Source organism: Lissotriton vulgaris, chromosome 1_1, assembly GCF_964263255.1.
Source record: "Lissotriton vulgaris chromosome 1_1, aLisVul1.2, whole genome shotgun sequence".
NCBI lineage: Eukaryota > Metazoa > Chordata > Amphibia > Caudata > Salamandridae > Lissotriton > Lissotriton vulgaris.
Genome location: NC_141685.1, coordinates 783,785,085 through 783,806,493, shown reverse-complemented (window position 1 = coordinate 783,806,493; position 21,409 = coordinate 783,785,085). Strand labels below are relative to the sequence as shown.

General features: G+C 44.9%; 1 protein-coding gene across 1 annotated transcript in view; it reads left to right on the top strand.

The window, feature by feature from the left end:
• LOC147747823 (dimethylaniline monooxygenase [N-oxide-forming] 2-like) overlaps positions 1-21,409 on the top strand; it is a 396,650-nt gene that overhangs the window by 279,113 nt on the left and 96,128 nt on the right. The window contains exon 7 of the mRNA XM_086956258.1: positions 20,865-21,217. Coding sequence (XP_086812384.1) covers positions 20,865-21,217 — 353 coding nt within the window. The remainder of the gene's footprint in view (positions 1-20,864; positions 21,218-21,409) is intronic.

Sequence of the window (21,409 nt, the reverse complement as noted above, 5' to 3'; positions counted from 1 at the left end):
GAATAAGGGGGTTTACGATCCCTATATGTGTTGTGTCGATATAGCTTGATTGTTTTCTTTCTTCTGTTTTCATTTTAATCTAAACGATCAAAGGGGCAGTATTGTATTTTATGTACGTTGAACAGTACGTTTCCTTAATTATTTTTTAACTGTTTCCATTGAGTGAGATGATGACAAAAAAATTAAGGTCTGGGAGAGTATTAGTAGGAAGATCATGCTCTAAAACCAAATCGAACCCCCTTCGAAATAAGACTAGCCAAGCTGCCCATTTAAAAGGCACCTGTCAGCTTTTCAACCTTTGGGAAAGGGGTAAGAATAAAGCTATAATGGTGGATACCATATCTGAGGATATCAAGGCTCCTGAAGCAAATCAATCAGATATGCTATCTAACACACTGGGATCGGTGTCCGTAAACAGAAAGGTAAACGTGGATAATTGTTCTGTCGTAGCAAGAGTAGAACCTATACCCCCTGAGCATAGTTTTTCGCCTCCGCTGTTCTCCACAATGAAAAACAATATTGATCTAGTCCCAGAAGTAATTATAAAAACAAGGAAAGAGATAGAACAAGATATTTTGCACAATTTGAAAATCTCCCATGATGACAACCACCCCTCATTGAATGTCTCACCATTAAGAGACTCCTTCAATAATGGCCTGTCTCCTATGGTCCTAGATAAGGATTTATGTCAAAGATACATAGATACTGATCTAGACAAGGGTCAGATTGACCTAAAAACACCGGCAACATCAACCCATGCAGGCCTCCATCTTTACAGTAGTACCCCCTCTAAGACTCACATTCTAATTTTTCAATGAGTCCCAACCTAAATCTAACCGGGATAAACGCACTTCAACTCCATGGGATGGACAAACCTATTTCTGATTCTCTCTCCGCATTAGAACACCTATTGTCGTCTATTTTGCAACTATTAGAAAAATTTGTGGGGGGCTCCGATTGTGTATTAGATACAGTGACCCAAATCCTGAAAGTTTTGTTGGGCAATCAACATGAGAAGGACATTGTCCAGGACGTAGTCCTAAAGGAGCAGTCCCCTACAGCACGAGATGAGGCAGTAATAAAGGATCTGTTCCCTATAGCCAAAGATGACTTAAAAATGGTAAAAGAGGAAGCTAACTCAAGTCCTATCCATCCAATTCCTACCTTAAACTGCTCAATAGATATTGATTCAGAAATAAAGTTCTTGGGGGAGTCCCCCCAAAAACTGGGAATGATCTCTTTCCGATCTTCAAGAGGCAACAAGGAGAGGGAGACAGGGAGGCAGTTGTTTTAGAGGAGAATAGTAACAAAGGGAATCTAGAGGAATCTAAAAAGAATGGGAGGAATAAGAGGAAATTAATAAGACGGAAGAGAAAAATAGGCGGAGGAAAATCCTTTTTGGAAAACACCTTAACTCCTCTACGAACAAAGAGGTACGCCAAACACCCCAGGTGGCAGTTGAAAATGATAACAATTCTGAAAATAAGAACATAATGGAAAATATCATTTCTCCGCCCTCGGCTGCACCTTTAACAGTTACTCCCTTTCCCTTCCCTCCTATAACAACTGACACAAATAGCCTGTTCCAACCAGTTAATACTATTAGGGATACAATTGGAACTATAAGCTCGATACCTCTGGGACAGGAGCATAACCCCCCGGACATGTAATTCCAATTCTCAATCCCTTAGCAACATCCTTTGCGGGAGTAGTCTCACGAGGCATTTCGTTAAAAGAAATTAAGGAGAAAAGCATTGACACCATGTGGTTAGAATTCTCCCCCCTTTTAGATGCTGAATGCACTTTGAATAGATCTCTCTTACTTAAATACTTTCAAGAATCGGCTAACTTGACATTAATACAATCTGCTGATTTAGACAGGGTACTAATATTCAAGTCCGAGATAGGGATGATAACTAGGGTGAAGTTCCAGTCTAAGCTAGTAGCAAATTTAATCCTACAACGTTCTGAAGACCTTCAGAGCAGAGGGATAGACGTAATCCCTTTGCTAGGGTACACTGGACAAAATAGAGTCTCTAAACCCTTAATCCCTTCAAGGTTCCCCTTTTCATTGCTGGAAGCAGCAACAGGTAGCACAAAACAGGCAGGTGATCTTGCGGATTTAAAAATATGCAAGTCTAAGGACCTCCGTTTAGTGTCCTATGTTAATCCGCCTTTGCTATCTCGCCAACCTGATTCCGGAGATGAAAGCGATCAATGGAACTGGCTACCTGGAGTCCTTGCAGGAAAACCCCTAAACAATCAAACGTCTAATCTGCATCTTTAGCGACAAGATATCTATAATATCCTGGAACGCAGCTGGTTTAAAAAATAGCCCGGAAAAAATGCAATTCCTCTTGTCTCTGGAGGCAAATATAATATGCCTCCAGGAGACATGGTGCCCAGATAAAATTCAGGTAGGGAAAGATTATTTTGTGTTGGAAGGCAGCGCCACCATTAACAAGAGAGGACATGCCAGTGGGGGGATAGCTTGTCTTTTATCGAATCAACTAAATTGGAATTATGCCCACTATATGGACCCCTGCAACCTTTTTCAAGTAGTAACTCTATTCAGGTCTAGCAACACTGAAGTTGTTAAACCCTTAGTTTTGATCAATGCCTACATTCCTCCGGAAGCTGGCTTTAATGTAACTTTGAAAAAGGTTTTTTCTTACGTTCAGAGTATCAGGGAGAAAGACCCGATGATTGCCATAGTCCTAGTAGGGGACTTAAATTGCAAAATTTCCAATCTAAGCATGAATTTATTTCGCGATAAATTCAAAGAAGAAACTCTCCACATACCTCCGGCATTATTCCCTGAAAATATTAAAACAAATAAAAGAGGAAAGTTACTTCTAAATGAGTTGGCAGATATGGATGGGATTATTGCAAATGGGAGACTCCCCTCGGATTCCCCTGCCAACTTTACACATAAATCCTATCAGGGGGAATCGATTTTGGACTATGTAATAGTGGGGACTCACTCATTTGAGCTACTGAAGGATCTCAGTATTATTGATACGCCGTTCAGTGATCACAAAATACTTTCTATCTTTGTGAATGTAAAGCCCCCTAAATGTGATCAGTGGTCTCTAAATAGTGAATGGGTAAATTTTGGCGTTAAATCAGGAAGGTGTCATTGGAATGCAAGAGCTCAACGAAATTTGCAGGGAATGCTCGATGTAGCAATAAATGATCTCCCTTCCTGGCACGGTTTGGAAATTGAAAACTCTTCTTTTTTCATGAAGGCAGTAATAGCGGTGGCTAAAAACTCCAATAAGAAAAAGTCTGCTAGAATACTCCCAAGCCCCCTGAGATTGCTTAATATAGAAATCAACAAATTAGTAAGGGCTCAATATTTAGTTAGATCTATTGATACAGCACAAAAAATATCATTGCCTCTATTAACGGGGAAATGAGGCAGTTTTGGTCCCTTATAGGCGAGGGGTGTGGATTGAGAACAAGACCTTTACCCATCCCAATTGAGGAACAAATATGGATGGACTTTGTTTCTAACCTTTATGCAAGTAACAGCTCTGTAGCCCCACAAGCATGGCCAAAGGAGTTTAGTCTGCCCCTGGTACCATTCTTAGAAAAAGACATAGACCTAGCCATCAGAGAAATGCGGCGCTCTGGGGCAATGGGCCCGATGAATTGCCCATTTCTATACTAAAGCAAAGTGGTGCCAAATGGAGTAAATTACTCTGTCCTGTATTTAATATTTACCTATTGAGAGGCAAGGTTCTACCTTCCTGGAAGGGAAGCATCCTGGTTCCACTGTTTAAAAAGGGTGATCGTTTGTCCCCTCAAAACTACCGCCAGATTGCATTGTTGGATGCAATCGGCAAGGTCTTTACAAGATGTTTGCTGAAGCGAATAAATGACTGGGTGGATCATTCAAACATACTCCCACTCGAACAGACCGGTTTTAGGAAGAATCATGGTACTATGGATAATTTAACAGCCCTCCAGGTATATAAATATATTAGAGCCAGAAAAGGGAGAGTCTATGTGGCATTTATAGATTTTTCCACAGCCTTCGATAAGGTCGATCGACAATTGCTGTGGAAAAAACTATCTGCTCTCGGAATGCCACCCAGGCTTCTACACTTGGTACAGGACCTGCATGACAATACGTGGTGTAGAGTACTATTGGGGGGAGAAAGGGGTCTATCCCAGCCCATCCCCTCTGCCAATGGTCTCAAACAGGGCTGTCTATTAGCTCCTCTTCTGTTTTCCCTTTATGTTTGTGACCTTCCCCGCACTATATCCCTCTGTGAAGGAATTGCTCCGCGCTTGGGAGACACATACATTTCTTGTTTAATGTATGCAGATGACATACTAGTTTTAGACCTTACCCCGAAAGGCCTTAATAACCGTCTGCATGCCCTACACGTATTCTCCGAAGCTCACTATCTGAAAATAAACATTTCTAAGAGCAAGGTAATGTGTATGGAGGGGAGGAAAAAACTGAAATTGGGTCACATTAGTTGGGAGCTGGGAGGTCAGAAATTGGAAAGTGTAAAATCATATGTATTTTTAGGTAAAATAGTTAGTAGCAACTTGAGTAATAAACCCCATATAGATAACAGTTCCCGCAAAGCAAAGTCGCAGGGAAATGGGCTGAGAGCCTTATATAAATCAACCGGTAAAAGACACTTTGTGCATCTTTTAGCGGCATTCCGGGCAAAAATCCCTGCAACTTTGCTCTACGGTATAGAACTCATTGATTTAGGTGAATGGGGCTTTTTGGACACCATTGAGGATTCCCTCTTGAGAAACCTAATTTCTGTCAATAACAGTTGCACTGCAGCATCCCTTCGATTAGAATTCGGCTTAAGAAGTAGCTGGGCACAGGGTTTGGCAGGAGTTATTCGCTGGGTCGCCTGTTTGATTAAAGGAAATCCAGCCACATTAAGATCTCTCATTAAAAAAGAGTTAATGGGCCCCCTAAAAGAGTATTCGTTACTCATAAAGAACTTTAGGAAGGCTATTATACTCTTGGATCTGGAGGAAGCAACCCTTTTTGACCTTTCTGTGCAACAGCTAAAATCTACATTAAAACAGGCAACATGGAAGTTAAGCTTCGAAAGGGATCGCAACTCTACTATACTAAAGAAGGGGGTCACTCAAGTGGTTAATTCTTATCTGTTTAGACAATTACAACCTTATGCCTCTTGGAATATGCCCCATGGTTTGCGCCGTTTTTGGCTACTTTTAAGGCAGGATCTCCTTCCTTTGAATAAGTTGTTGGCCAAATGGTAGGGTATATCCAACATATGCAGTTTCCGCAATAATTCAGTCCAAGACACTGTACATGTTTTGTTAGTTTGTCCTGCCCTAATGGCCTACCGTCGTTTGTGGGTGAGACCAGTATGCATACAATTCGGCATTTTATCGGCAAGATCTCTCATTGATGCTATTTTCTGTCCTCCCAATGAAATTTTCTGCAATAGAATTTTTAATTTTTTAAAATGCTTTTTAGAATTGTATTAAATGATTTGCATGAAAATTTGTAAAACCATGTTAACAACAATCTGGTTTAATAAGTTGTTTTATTCTTATACTGCTCTTTTGTTACTTTGCTATATGTGGATCTCTAAGGAGTTCCAAATCATATACTCAATAAAATAAAAATAAAAATTTAAGAAAATAAAAACAAAAATCTCTCCTGAGATTTAAAAAGATTGGCAGAGCCAGACGTTCTGGCCTGTATTTTAATTTACAGTATATGCCTACTGACTTTGCCATTGCTGCTGCCCTGGGTAGTGGGGCATGGGAGTCATACAAAGGAGCTACAAGGCCTGGGCAGGTCCACACAAACAGGTGCTACCGAGGTCGGGTGACACAGAGGAGATGCTAGTGGGTTGAAAGAGCACATAGAGGGGCTACAAGGGCCCTGGAGAGTGGCACATAGGGGCTGCAGGAGACTAAGGCAGCAGCTCCAGGGGCAACAGCACCAGCAAGCCAGCAGGGGCAACAGTGCCAGGGCAAGTTGGTACACAGGGGCTGCATGGAACCTGAGACAGACACAGCAGCACATGACTGGGCACATGCATAGGGTGTTCTGTCCCATATAAATACTCCTACGCCTCCACACACCAACCATAAACTTTTCATACAGCTACAATCATGCACCCACTGAGGCACCGTCAAGCACACCTACGTTTATTATTGTAACCTAGAACATGCTTACAACCAATACCAAACACCTAGTTCCTAATGCCAACAAATGCCCCCTCACGCACCCACACAGATACCATTTATCAATGCATCAAAATGTTACTCTTGAAGTAATAGTGTGGGTGGGAGCTGAGAGTAATTTAGTACGGTGGGGTTGCCATCCTGAACTTCCTTTTGTATTCCCATTTAAATACTTGGGAATGCAAATATATCACTCAGAAATTACCTACAGGCAGGAAATCTGAGTAGACCCGGAAATCAATACATTGCACAATCCTGTTTTGGACTGCCCTACCACTTTTTTAGGTCTCGTCTGAGACAGCGAGCATGCGCCTCTCTGGCGAGACTTTTAGAAGGGGGCTTCAAAAAGCTGACCACACGCTTGTGCTTGTGTGGCCTAAAGCGTGCGGTTACGTGCACAGGCGCCATCTGGCTTTCCTTTCTCGTCAAGGCTCATTCAGCGCATAACTCGCGGGCACCCTTACAGCGTGTGCACATTGCACACCACTCACCAGACGTGCCTCCTTGTTTTGAATGCTTCCTGAACATTTTAAATATGCACACAAAGCTACCCAACAACAAACTACTGCGCTTGCCAAACTTATTCGCGCACTAAACAGACAGTTGATTTACGGCTTCTTCTTCTTTTACTGTGACAAGCACGTGTGTGGGGCGTGTGCTTTAAAATATCCGCATTGCTTTAAAATATCAGCATTAGTTATTCACTGGTGCACAGGTCTTTTCTTTTTTTTTACTAACCATTCACTCTGTGGTTTGCCCGCTCTGTTATTGTTTTATTTTTTTAATGATTCCACAGGGTAAGGTAACATCAGCTGTGTGCTTCAAAATATCAGCATTAGTTATTCACTCGTGCAAATTTGGAGGGAGTTCTTTACACTGTAACTAGCAAAGACAATGTGTCATGGCAGCATCACTCAGCGCCACCACAGCATCACTCAGCGCCAGCACAGCATCCCTCAGCGCCACCACAGCATCATCACCCAGCGCCGCCCAAGCATCACTCAGCACCACCACAGCATCACTCAGCGCCACAACAGCATCACTCAGCAACACCGCCGCATCACTCAGCACCACTACAGCATCACTCAGGGCCACCACAGCATCACTCTGTGCCGCAACAATATCACAGCATCACTACAGCATCACTCAGTGCCACCACAGCATCACTCAACTCCACCACAGCATCATTCAGCACCACAACAGCATCCCTCAGCACCACCACAGCATCACTCAACGCCACCAAAGCATCACTCAGTGCCACTACAGCACCACTCAGCACCACCACAGCATCACTCAGCACCACCACAGGCCCCACCACAGCATCACTTAGCACCACCACAGCATCACTCAGGGCCATCACAGCATCACTCGGTGCCACAACAGCTTCACTCAGCACCACCACAATATCACTCAAAGCTACCACAGCATCACTCAGTGCCACAACAATATCACTCAACGCCACCACAGCATCACTCAGCACCACCACAGCATCACTCAGCACCACCACAGCATCACTCAGGGCCTCCACAGCATGACTCAGTGCCGCATCAATATCACTCAACACCCCCACAGCATCACTCAGCACCACCACTGCATCACTCAGCTCCACCACAGCTTCACTCAGCACCACCACAGCATCACTCAGGGCCACCACAGCATCACTCAGGGCCACCACAGCATCACTCAGTTCCGCAACAATATCACTCAACACAACAACAGCATCACTCAGCACCACCACAGCATCACTCAGTGTCACCACAGAATCACTCAGCGCCACCACAGCATCACTCAGCACCACCACAGCATCACTCAGCACCACCACAGCATCACTCAGCACCACCACAGCATCACTCAGCACCACCACAGCATCACTCAGGGTCACCACAGCATCACTCAGGGCCATCACAGCATCACTCGGTGCCACCATAGCTTCACTCAGCACCACCACAGCATCACTCAGGACTACCACAGCATCACTCAGTGCCACAACAATATCACTCAACATCACCACAGCACCACTCAGCACCACCACAGCATCACTCAGCATCACCACACCATCACTCAGCGCCACCACAGCATCACTCAGCCCCACCACAGCATCACTCAGCACCACCACAGCATCACTCAGTGCCACCACAGCATCACTCAGCACCACAACAGCATCACTCAGCACCACATCAGTATCACTCAGCATCGCCTTTGAACTAGTGCACCACCACATCATCATCGCTCAGCAAGATCTGAGTATCATTCAGCATCACCTCGGCATTGTCTCCCCACCAGTCACCATCAACACTACCACCTCAGCATCACTCAGCACCACCTCAGCCTGCTCTCGGAATCTGGCATCTGTTGATTCTCCCCTAGCGTCTGGCCGCTGCTAGTGTTATAATACAGGTACTAGTTCCCAACCTTCACCCTTCATTTGTGTATCGCCCCTCAAAAAAAGCTTTAACAAACAACCATTGGAATAGGCAGAAACAAATTGCAAGCATTGCAAGAACAAAAGAAAACTGAGGAAATTTGTTTTTGTAAATACTTTTTTAATATGGTCAGTTCAGTTGTACATAAGGCCTTCTTGGTCATATGTAAGGTAACAAAAATGCTTCTGACACTTCTTTATTATAACTTTTCAGCATGCTGCACAGCAGCCACACTTCCCTACAGCACAGCTTAAAGACATTGGCAAAGTCAATAGCTCTGGCTAAAAACTTATAAGGCCCCAAAGGGGAGACCTATTGGCTATGCCAATGCGGGTTCCTATTGGTTGGGTGGCAATAGACGTAATGCTGATCCGACCTAGACTACTTTATTTCTTTGCAGCCTTATTGATCATCCTTCCTACATCCTTCTTCAAGGATCTTCACAGTTTATCATCATACTTAATTTGGGGTAATAGCAGGAAAATAGTAGCATTGCATACATTACAATGCCTACTGCAGGAAGGAGGATGAAATATACTAGTCTGTGGCACAACTACAGTGACCGATGATATAGTTGGGAGAAGGCCCTGCACAGAGAGAATTCTGGTGGTGCGGGTTGTTAGGGGAGACTTAGGGCCATATGCATAAAGCCTTTTTTGATTCGCAAAGGGCGAAATTCGCCAAATTTCGGCCTTTGCGAATCGCAAAAGGCCTTTTTGCATGTTTTGGTATGTATGAAATATTCGCAAAATAAGGAATAGCAAAGATTTGCGATTCCTTATTTTGCCACAGCATTTAAGGAATCACAATTTTGCGATTCCTTAAATGCTATGTATGTAGCATTTTTGGGCTGTGAATTATGGTTAAGAATTCGCAAATTACCACCAACTTGTAGTTGATGGTAACTTGCGAATTCTTCAACAAATGCACAATTTGGCATTTCTAAAGGTGGCATGTAATGCACACACATTCCCATAGGGCATGTATGTGCGCCATATGCACACTCATGTACATTTCAGGGGTGCAGTAGGGTGTCTTTGAGACACCCCCGCACCCTTGAAATAATTCTCAAATTGCGATTAGCAAATTGCGAGTTCGCAATTTGAGAATTATTTTGCAATCATTCCTATGGGCCTCCTGGCCCATAGGAATGCATTGGAATTTATTCCTTAATTGCGAATTTGCAAAATGCGAATTCGCAAATAAGGAAGATTAAGGAATCGCTAAAAAAAGCGAATTTCTTCATACATACTATTTTGCGATTCCTAAATAGCGATTCCTAAAAAATCGCTATTTAGGAATCGCAAAAGGGTTTGTTGATACATATGGTGGATTGCCTTCACTGCCTCATTGACGCCGGGCCCTTCAAAGCACCTGAGCACTTCCGTGAGAGCCTGCTGCAGCCGCCACGCCTCGCCGGACTCGCTTCGCGGGTCCCGCTTCGCGGTTTGCAGCAGCCAGCTTGACACTGCAAGGGGCCATATTCGAACTGACCGGCAGGGCTGCGAGCTAGAGCGGCGGACTCCAAGGACCAGGAGTCCCCGCGCGCCCGTGTCCAGCTGGGCTGCTCTCCCTGCCGGCCACACCCCCTCGGCGAACCAATCGCATAGCTTTAAAGGGGAATAGTCATTCCCGCAGCGCGGGAGCGCGCGGGAGGGCGCCGGGAGAAGCCCGGGACAAGGGCGGGACCGTCTGTGGCCGTCCGGGGCCGAAGGAGGCCGGGCTGGGCCAGGTCATTTTCATCTTGTTTTTGCATACTGTGTCACTGATCACCTCCTTGTCTTCTGCCAGTAGTGTACTAAGTTTCTATCATTGGGTTGTGAAAGCTTAACCTGTCCTCTTTTGATTTGAGTCACTCTGCTCCCCCAGGTGTAGGTATCTCTGTTCTTGGCCCATTAGATACATTTTTTAAGAAATCCACCAAGGAGGTAGATATGGATCTACTCCTTGCAGAGAGAAGAGCAGAGCGTCGACGATCAATTGAGCAGCTAAAGAAAATTCCACTGCCCACACAGTCAGCTTCAAATTATACCCATTAAATGGCTGCCCAATGGTTGAGCTCTATTGAGGACGATGCTACTGATATTAACCAAACCCCCAGTATATTTATATTTCCAATTATCTCATGAAATTATCTCTATGAAATATACTAGTCTGTGGCACAACTACAGTGATCGATGATATAGTTGGGAGAAGGCCCTGCACAGAGAGAATTCTGGTGGTGCGGGTTGTTAGGGGAGACTTAGGGCCATATGCATAAAGCCTTTTTTGATTCGCAAAGGGCGAAATTCGCCAAATTTCGGCCTTTGCGAATCGCAAAAGGCCTTTTTGCATGTTTTGGTATGTATGAAATATTCGCAAAATAAGGAATAGCAAAGATTTGCGATTCCTTATTTTGCCATAGCATTTAAGGAATCACAATTTTGCGATTCCTTAAATGCTATGTATGTAGCATTTTTGGGCTGTGAATTATGGTTAAGAATTCGCAAATTACCACCAACTTGTAGTTGATGGTAACTTGCGAATTCTTCAACAAATGCACAATTTGGCATTTCTAAAGGTGGCATGTAATGCACACACATGCCCATAGGGCATGTATGTGCGCCATATGCACACTCATGTACATTTCAGGGGTGCAGTAGGGTGTCTTTGAGACACCCCCGCACCCTTGAAATAATTCTCAAATTGCGATTAGCAAATTGCGAGTTCGCAATTTGAGAATTATTTTGCAATCATTCCTATGGGCCTCCTGGCCCATAGGAATGCATTGGAAATTATTCCTTAATTGCGAATTTGCAAAATGCGAATTCGCAAATAAGGAAGATTAAGGAATCGCTAAAAAAAGTGAATTTCTTCATACATACTATTTTGCGATTCCTAAATAGCGATTCCTAAAAAATCTCCCCGCCTTGTGCCAGTGCTACCAGCGGAGGCCACTTAGTTTGCCCCCCTATTGATCATTCTAGTTTTGTTGAAACAAACATCCCGACATCCAAATTACGGATTCTGAACCTCGTCCCATGCTGCCCAACCTGTCACTGGTTTGTATAGACCCAGGCGAGAGTATACCACCAACGAGTATATGTAACTCTAGAACCAAGCCTGACAAAGCCAAGAGGGTTGTGCATTCTCCACCTAGGAAAAAAAGGAGAAAGGGAGGGGTAAAAAGGAAAGGCCAAAGTTGCCAGTCACCATCACCATCTCTACCCAAACCAAACAATGAGTTAGTGATCCCACCTAATGCAGTGCCACTGCCATCAGACATACAGGATTTGGCAACTCCTGAGTTAGCTATCGAAGGGGTTAATGAGGTATCCTATGTTATTATAGAGAAGCTTATTAAATCATATATGCTACCCCTGCTGGAGCGTGTTAGGACAATGGGTGACAAATTGGACCGCCTGCTGGCGACCATTGAGCCTACACACTCCTCTAGCCTGGATAAGGTCAAGGGTCCACCCAATAAACCTCCCGGGTCATCCCATGCTGTTGGCAATATAACTAGTTCCACCAGCCAACAACCTAAAAGTGCAACCAACGCTGCCACTACTACAAATAAAGCTTCGGCTCTGGCTGCTAAACCTCCTAGAGCAGCCAGCACTGCCAAAGCAAATCCTAGGGTGGTAGCCAACAAACCACCTGCTAAGGGAGTAGCGCCACAGACAAAGAACAGGATGGGTAAATCCGCTAACTCCATTGGTAAAACTAACAAACCCCTACCACAGAAGAAAAATGTAGATCTGCCCCCGGATTCCATGAACTATGTTATTGTTATGACAGGTGTGCCACCAGTTGCGGAAGGGGATAGGGAAAATAACAAAAGTTTAAAAAACAAAGTCATCTTTTGGCTGAAAACAAATAGACCCCTTCCTCTTCATCTTAATGGGGATATTGTTACGGTCAGAAGATGTCAGTGGGTAGGGGTTCGCCCTAAGGATATAGATGGGGATATAGTGATTATTAATTTTAGGGACCATAGAGTAGTATCCCATCTCACAGATTGGTATGTGGGAAGTAATGAGGGAGGGATCTCCACGAGGAACCTTAGTTATTTTTATCCCGAGACCCTGATCAATCCAACAGATCAACCTCCTGCTAATAACAACAAAAACACCAAAAGCCTCCTCAAATGGTCCAATTTTACACCTAGTTTCCATGGACCTCAATTTAACCCTGAGGCGCAGTATCGCTCCTACATTCAATCTAGCTACAACTGTCCCGTACAAACACCGGGTTGGGCTAAGATCAATACCCAGCCCATAGGTCCTCCAGCCTTATTGGATCTGCCATTCCCCAATAAGTTCCTGTATCCAATGGTTCCCACAACACCTGCTTTCACACAGATACAACAGCCCCCAAGTTTCTACCCAGCACACCTATATCCCAATAGGTTTACCCAGCCTAAAGAGTTTTGGAATATTCCACTGAGAAACCTATACGACCCACTATCAGGGCTGTCGACTAATGATTGACCAGCACTTTCGACAAGGGTTGATGAACCTAACTCTGAGTGTCTGAGTGTGGGAGATGACCTGAGTATCCTATTAAGTATTGTTGAAAGTCTTGAAGACCAACCCCATCATTGTGTGGAGGGATGTATGGTTTATTCAGGAGAGCCAAATATACCAGCTTTGGTACCCACCTCTATGTCTCTCAATGATGCTATCAGTGTAGGCGCAAACCCTGAGTCAACTACTCAGGCTGGGTCAATATGTTTGTCAATGGAAGGTTTGATTACAGATGCACCTGGGCTTGTAGAATCCTCTCTCCAGTCCAACGAACCATACCCAATAGCCGTAACAAAAATGTGTGACCAAGTGTGTGAAAAGGGTACCACTATGGGATGTTGGAACGTCGCAGGAATTGAATCCTGTATATGCATTCCTGATTGGGCTGATTTCATTCGACAAGGTGATGTTTGGTCTTTTCAGGAGACCTGGGCAACCCTACCAATGTATTTTCCAGGCTTCTTGAACTTTAACAAACTAGCAGTTAGAGGCCAAAGAGGTAGGGCCATGGGTGGCCTCACTACTTGGGTTCGTCAAGTTGCAGGTGTATCTGTTAAGGAAATCTTTATTGATTGCCCCGATATATTGATAATTAGTATGAAAACAAATAGTGGGCTGGACATACTGCTGATCAATGTATACGCTAGAGGAATTGCGGGTGGCCGAGTTTCAACCACCCTCACTTGCTTGGATGATTTCTTGGGTTCTACTCAAATAACAGGCCATGTGGTTGTTATGGGTGATCTTAATACCTGTTTTGAACCTTTAAGCAAAGAGGATGGGTTATTAACTGAGGCAGAGGATCTGACCTGGGGGATTCCACAACTTGAGTTACCCCCGATCACTAAGTGGTCCCAAGCAGCCACATTCATCAAAGGTCTCTGCCTAAACTGGGGGTTGCGTGCCCTAAACGGACGCGTAAGCTCGGATAGGATGGGTAATTACAAATTTTTCAATGGCAGACATAGCAGTCGCATTGATTACATCCTAGTTGACATCAAAATGTGGCCTATAGTATTGGACATGATAGTTAAGCCACGACCAGAAAGTGACCACGAACCACTCATTGCGGAACTGAAGGGCTTTAGCTTCGCAGGGCCGATTGAGCGACAGCCTAACCCTGTACAGGAGGCCGTGGTACTAACAAATGACATGAGGAGGGTGCGCTGGCCAAAGGTTTCTGTAGATGTGGAAGCACGCGTAAAGATCAGAACCCTGGTTTCAAACTCTTTAATGGAAATTGATAAATGTGAAAACCAGGAAATGACGATCTCAAATATCACAGACATTCATGCTAGCCTGTTTCTGTCCTTAAAATCACTGTTTGTTAAATTTGTTGCCAACAAGGGTAGAGGGAAGGTTAAGAAACCCGTAAACTGGTACAACGAAGCTTGCCGAGAGTCCCATTCGTTTCTGTTTAAGGCTTTAAAACTAAAGAACCCAGCCCTAATTAAAACAAGTAGGAAGGCGTATAATGAAGCCAAACGTCGGGCTAAAGCCGCATGGGATGACGAGCGCTGACATCATTAGCCGAGGCCTGTGGCTCCAGGAACTTACAGCAGTTCTGGCACCTCCTTAGGTGGGGTCAGTCACAGGATGATCGCCCAAGCCCCGCATCCGTTGAACAACAGAAATGGGTGTCCCACTTCGAGGAACAATTTAGATGCCATAGCACCACGCAAGATCCCATTAGTTGGCCAATAACTTTTGATACACTTGTGTTCTCGGCCAAAGAAGTTGAAACAGTCCTGAATGCCATCCCTAGGGGTAAAGCGCCTGGTCCGGATTGTATCCCAGCGGACATATTCCAACAGGATCAAGATCTATGGGTACCGTACCTAGTGCGACTGGTAAATGCGTTGGCCATGGGTGCCAGGGTACCTGACTCTTGGGCAGGCGCTGAAATATTGCCTATCTTTAAGAAGGGTGACCGGTCGGTTCCATCGAACTACCGGCTGATCAGTCTAATTGATGCGGTCCAGAAGATCATAACCCGTCTTGTTCTGTCAAGGGTTCAGGCTTGGTTAGAGGAATATAACATTCTTACTCCTCTCCAAGCTGGGTTTAGACCTCATGTGAGCACCCTGGATCAGGCATTTCGTTTCATGCTTCTGCATTGGAAGACGGTCACCTTGGGCAAAGGCAACCTATATGCGGCCTTCGTGGACCTACGGTCTGCGTTTGACCTTGTCCCGAGGGCCGGGCTTTGGAAATGCCTATTAGACTTGGGCATGCCTCCCATTTTGGTACGTCTTATAGTGAACCTTCATGCACAGACATTTGCATTTGTACGATGGGGTAAACCGGGTGAGGTGACAGAGAATTTTCCAGTGGCTAAAGGTGTCAGGCAAGGTTGTGTTTTGGCACCCACCTTGTTTTCTCTATATATCAATAGAGTTACTAAGTACTATGACAACGTTTCCACGGATGCTCCAAGTTTGGCTGGTATGAAAATCCCCCTGCTCATGTTCGCCGACGATACTCTCCTGATTTCACGAACCAGACAGGGTCTGCAGAACGCACTGTCAAGGTTCGAGAGTTTCTGCAGCGAACATGAGCTGGAGGTGAACGTGTCCAAAACCAAATTCATGGTTTTAAGGGGGCACAAACAAATAAATGCTAGGGTTTCCATGGGGGACACCCCCCTGGAGCAAACAAAGCATTTCACCTACCTGGGAGTTACCTTCAGTGACACCTTGAGTTGGACCCATCAGATTGAGCTTATGACCATGAAACACCAACAGCTGGGCGGGGCACTGATCAAGGAACATAAAGGGTCATTTACGAGGCCAATGTCCCCGCTTATTAAGATCTATGGTGGAAAGGTTCTATCAGCAGTCCTGTATGGTGCGGAACTCTGGGGTGGTAGCAATTTGGATCCGCTAAAACATGCCCAAAATAAATTCTTAAGAATGGCCACATGTCTGCCACAGTCGACACCACTAACCCCCCTTCTCTACGACTTAGGGTGCCACTCGGTGGAGGACCAAGCAAGACTCCGTCCATTAACATTCTGGCGCCGTCTGTGGACAACGCCAGAACTCCATTATTATGCAGAAGCCTGCTTGGAGGTAAAAAATAGCTCTGGTGCCGCAAATATTGGATGGCTTAGAGACCTTAAGGCTACCTTATTAGCTTTGGGTTATGGCGATCTGTGGTACTCGCCTGAGTCAGCCAATTTCCCCTCTAAAAAGGAACTTAAAAAATGTTATTGGGAATGGGTGACTCACAACATGTACTCGAAAACGAGCTCGAGCAGTCTCACTGGACTGTTTATTGTACATAAGGACACGTCCAAGTTAGAAGGGTATTGGGATACTATAACTAAACCCTTGGACCGCAAACTATTTTTTCAATTTAGATGCGGTTCACTTCCCATTGGGGACTTCACTAAAAAGTGGGGAACAGAAAGGTCGGGGTTTTGTCCTAAGTGTCAAGGTATTGGGGAAAGCCTGAATCACTTTTTGTATGTGTGTCCACTATACTCTGCCCCCAGAGCCAAATGGCTAAGACCGGTATGTAGACATCTAGGCACCAGATCGGCTGTGGAAGCAACTAGATTGTTAAAAACCAACCTGGATCCCCTTATTGTTGTGGGGGTTGCTAAATTCTTTGGGTGGGCCTGGGTGCTTAGAAGCAGGCTCATCAAAAATAACCAAATGGTGACTGTCTAATATCCTGTAACCTGTTGATCTATGGTTGTACTCGAGTCTCTCTGTAAAGTTTTGTATATTTGCACAAGAAGCTGATTAGCTTGTCAGTGATTTAATCCTTGTTTTAACTGTTTTATATGTATATATTGTATTTTATGTCTTTTATGATGAACTAATCGAATAAAGACTTCTTGAACTTGAACTTGAAACTTGATACATATGGCCCTTAATCTTGGCGTGGATAATGCAGCCCTCTTGAAAACTACCTAAGGAGTTCCGACTGATGCTAACAGTGAGAAGGTGCCGTCATAAATATATATACACACACAGTGATCTGCCCCTCCATATACTCCAGCACTAGCACTAAGGGCACTACTTGGACTCAAAGTCATTACTTTGATGCAGGATGTGAAACCATACAGGGAAGCCGGAGTGGGTGGCCCATTCTCCAAAGGTAGACTATGTACATTCCAGGATATGCATGAAACAATCAACATGGAGACATGACACTTTCTAACATGCAATGCAATACAGCATGCAGTGGGCACCCGATGGGCAGAGGCCACATCAGCAACCCTACCTGGGCTATAATGACATGCCACAGGCAGGAAAGCCATCACAGCCCTCTACAATCTACTTAACACACAAAATACAAGGCCCATGCTGTACCTAAAATAGATGAGAAACATACATAGTACACAAAATCTCGAAGGAACAGTGGTGTCAAAACAAGGGGCAGGTCCTTGCGGATTCCCGGAACTTGGGATTTGAATACACACAACTGAGTTATCCACACCAAACCGAGCTCACCGCAAAACACATACACTGTATGCTTGAAGGATTATTGTCTAAATGTCCAAGATGCTCACAGACCTACTCTGACTTCTACCACATGGTCAGGGAATGCCAAGGGCTACAGCAAAAGTGGGAGATAGTGACAAACTAAGAGTTCGAACTGGTGGGTCAGACTGCGCCCAGCACAACACAAGTGTGTCTGTTGGGATCAATGCCCAGACCTTTGTAGGTTCATAGATCTAGACCTCCTATTGTTTAAGAGGTGCATTGCAATGGCACGGAAAGCCAGCATCCCTCGAAAGTGGCCAGCTGGCTGAGGTATCTGTACAAATGGGCGCGAGCGGAACCAGATATTATGACACTAAATAGATAGAGTGGGAGAGATTGGGATTGATCAGTATGGGACGAGTACATTACTAAATGAAAAGCAAAAATCTAGACAAGACCATCATGACCACACCTAACCGAGCTCCTAAACAGCTTGGAAACAGGACTCAACACATGATCCGTTCTTCTGAAGCCTACTCATACCGGTATACGCAACTTCACATAAGTGAAGATTTAACAGGTCCCCCTTTATCTGAGGCCCAAGGCTGCTTTTTGAATTGTTTGTTATCACTTCCAACTAGAATAACGTAAATCCCCTAGACACTTAAAATGAGTTTGTCTCTGTTAGACCTAGTACCATTGGCTTGAGTCTCCCTTCCATTTTTCGCTGTTGTCTCCTCTGTTTTGACATGTTTTTGCTGGTTAGGTGCTTTGGCCACTCTGCCACTGCTATTCAGTGCCACAGTGTAAGTGCTCCCTATTGTAAATGATTGTACTGGATTAGTGACTCCATGGTTGGCTTATTTGATTTACCTGTCAGGCCCTAGTACAGGGCACCAGGTGTGCCCAGAGCCAGTAGATCAAATGCTGCTAGTGGGCTTGCAGCACTGGTTGTGCCACCCACAGAAGCAGCTTGTAAAGTGTGTCGCAGGCCTGCCATTGCAGAGCCTGTGTGCAGTCTAGTACTGCCATGTCGACTTGGTAAGCGCACCCACTTACCAGCCCCTAAGCCTTGCCTTTTCTACGTTACCCACCCCTAAGGTAGGCACTAGCGCAGGGTGCAATGTATGTGAAAGGTAGGACCTGCCCTGGTGTGTGTGGCATGTCCTGATAGTGAATTACAGCCAATTTCGTTTTCTCACTATTGCAAGGCTACCTGTCCCATTAAGGCCAGAATGGGCAGTTTGATTATAACATCTTATAATCCTAACTGACCCAGGGAACATGTTTGAAAAACGAATTTAGTATGCCTGAACTCAGAATGATAAATACTTCTCTTAGTGAAGTTGTTTTTAACATTCTGTGTTTGAAAATATCACTTTTAGAATCTTTTCTTGCCTAACCATCCAAGTCTGCCTCTGCTAGGTTGTGTATTCCATGTCTGGTTTGTGAGTGACAGGGGCTGAGGGGGCTCCAGGAAACAGGGTGAGTCAGCACAAGGCTGAATAGACCTGTCTGCATTGGGAATCGTGGGAGGAGTAGCACCTGGGCCTGAATAGGGCTCTGCATGCCTTCCATAATGCTGGCTCCACCTCCTGTGGTGGGTCTGATGACCCTGGCCCACACTGACAAAGGAAGAAGTTGTGCACTGTCAGAATGCACACAGAACTGGTTTGGACTAGGTTCAGTCTTCAGAGACAAAGGATTTAGGTGTATTAAAAGGGGGTCCCAGACCCCAGAACTTCAGATCACTTCTGGGAATCAAGACAAACCTTTTGCCAAAGAGAAGAACCAGAGAATCTGCAGGAGTTTTTGATTACCCCTATGCCAGTGAGTTGTTTGCTGAGGTTGGCCTGCAGTGGTTTCTTTATTGAGAAGGAAAGGAGAAAAGACTTTTATTGAAACTTTCATCAACTTGCAGAAAATCTCTAGGGCTTGAATGTGAGCTTGCCTCCTGTCTTAAGACTCAGGAATACAAAAACTTCACCCCTTCTGCTTGCCTGCATCCGGAACTTGCTGTTCTGTCTACTACAGAAGGAAATTATAACACCGACGCTGGCGAGCAATGCCATAATCTGCATCGAAGCCGTGAGCGCTGCTCCGACTTATAACGTTGGCCCGGTGCCGGCCGCCGTGCCACGTCGATGCCAGCGAGTCGACATCGTAACCTGCCATAAGCCGTGAGCGCTGCCCCGACTCTGCACCGTAGGCCCAATGCCTGCTGCTGTGCCGCATGGACTGCGAAGCCGACATCATCATGGAGCCGATCCTCGACGAGGGTGGTCAAGAAACCATCGACATTGGGACATTGTACGGAACCGTGGTTTCGGCACCATCGTGAAGTCACCTCCTCTCCGGTAAGGAACCAACACCTCCCCTGCTTTGCGCAAGCATTGAGGACCCGACGAGTCACCTTCCCCGAAGCAAGGAACCGATGCTGCACAGCACCAACGACGCTGCATCTCCCCGACGCCACGAGCTGTCTTTGTGTTTGCTTTTCCAAGGTACTGTTCTTTGTGGGTCTGTTTTGACACCGGACCCGACGCTGCCCACCTCACTGTTGGCACTTTGGGATTTCTTTGACCGCGACGTTGTGATAACTCCAGTTAGGTTTATCTGTTGCTAAAAACTGTGTTTAAGTGAATAACCTATTTGTAAGCTACTTCTACCATCCTGAAGTATTATTTCTGATTACAATATTGTGGATTTTTGTCGTTTGAGTCTTGTGTTAAGTCTATATAAAGAATACTTATTTCTATAAAACCTGTGTTGTGTCCCTCTGTAGGTTTTCACTATATTACTGTATGTGTTCACAAATGCTTTACACATTGCTTTTGAGATAAGCCTTCCTGCTTGCACCAAGCTACCACAGTGTTGAGCAGGAGTTATTTTGGGAGTGTAGCCCACTTACTCTGACTAGAAGCAAGGGTCCCTTTTTGGACATAGGTGCAAGCTATTGCCAACTAGAGACCCCCAGTTCTAACAGTCTCCATATAAACTGCACTGTATATGCAATTTGGCCTTTTAAAATTAGTATTGTAATAGAAGGAGGAAATTGTTGTTACCCTGTACACTTTAAATGTGTTGTGGTATACTGGGCATTAGCACGCTCAGTTGTTATTTTTATTGAAATTTAATAAACAAATTTATCAAAAAAAGAACGCCACTGCTAAAATCTATTCTACTGTTGAGTATGCTTTGGGGAATATTTTAGGGGTACAGACACCCACACAATTCATAAAGCAAGACTGAATCATTGTCCTCTAACAGTGGCCATTTGTTGCCCTTTGTAGCTCTCAGTGGAAAGAGCCGCTGTTCAATGACGAGTTGCCCAGCCGGATCACTTGTGGCTACGTGGTGACGAAACCCAACGTGGTGCAGTTTACAGACACTGCTGCTCGATTCGATGATGGGACGGTGGAGGAGGACATTGATGTTGTCATTTTTGCCACGGGATACACCTACTCTTGCCCTCTCCTCGAAGACTGTGGCTTCAACAACCAGAAGGTGAATTCCCTCTACCGGCAGATCTTTCTTCCCACCCTGGAGAAGCCAACCCTGGCTGTGATTGGCCTCATCCAACCTCTTGGTGCCATTATGCCGACCACAGAGATGCAGGCTCGCTGGGTCACACGTGTTTTTAAGGGTAAGTGAAAAGTAATAAGTTATATTGCAACATCAATGATAAGATTTAAGAGCTAGATGTCCAAAGCTTTCTTATGGTCATGCTAATATTCCAATCCTTTTTTGAGTCAGTAAACATTTACCGACTCCTAAAGTGGGATTGAAAACCCATACTGATTCAGTACTCAGTGTCTCTTCTAAATACCAATTCTGT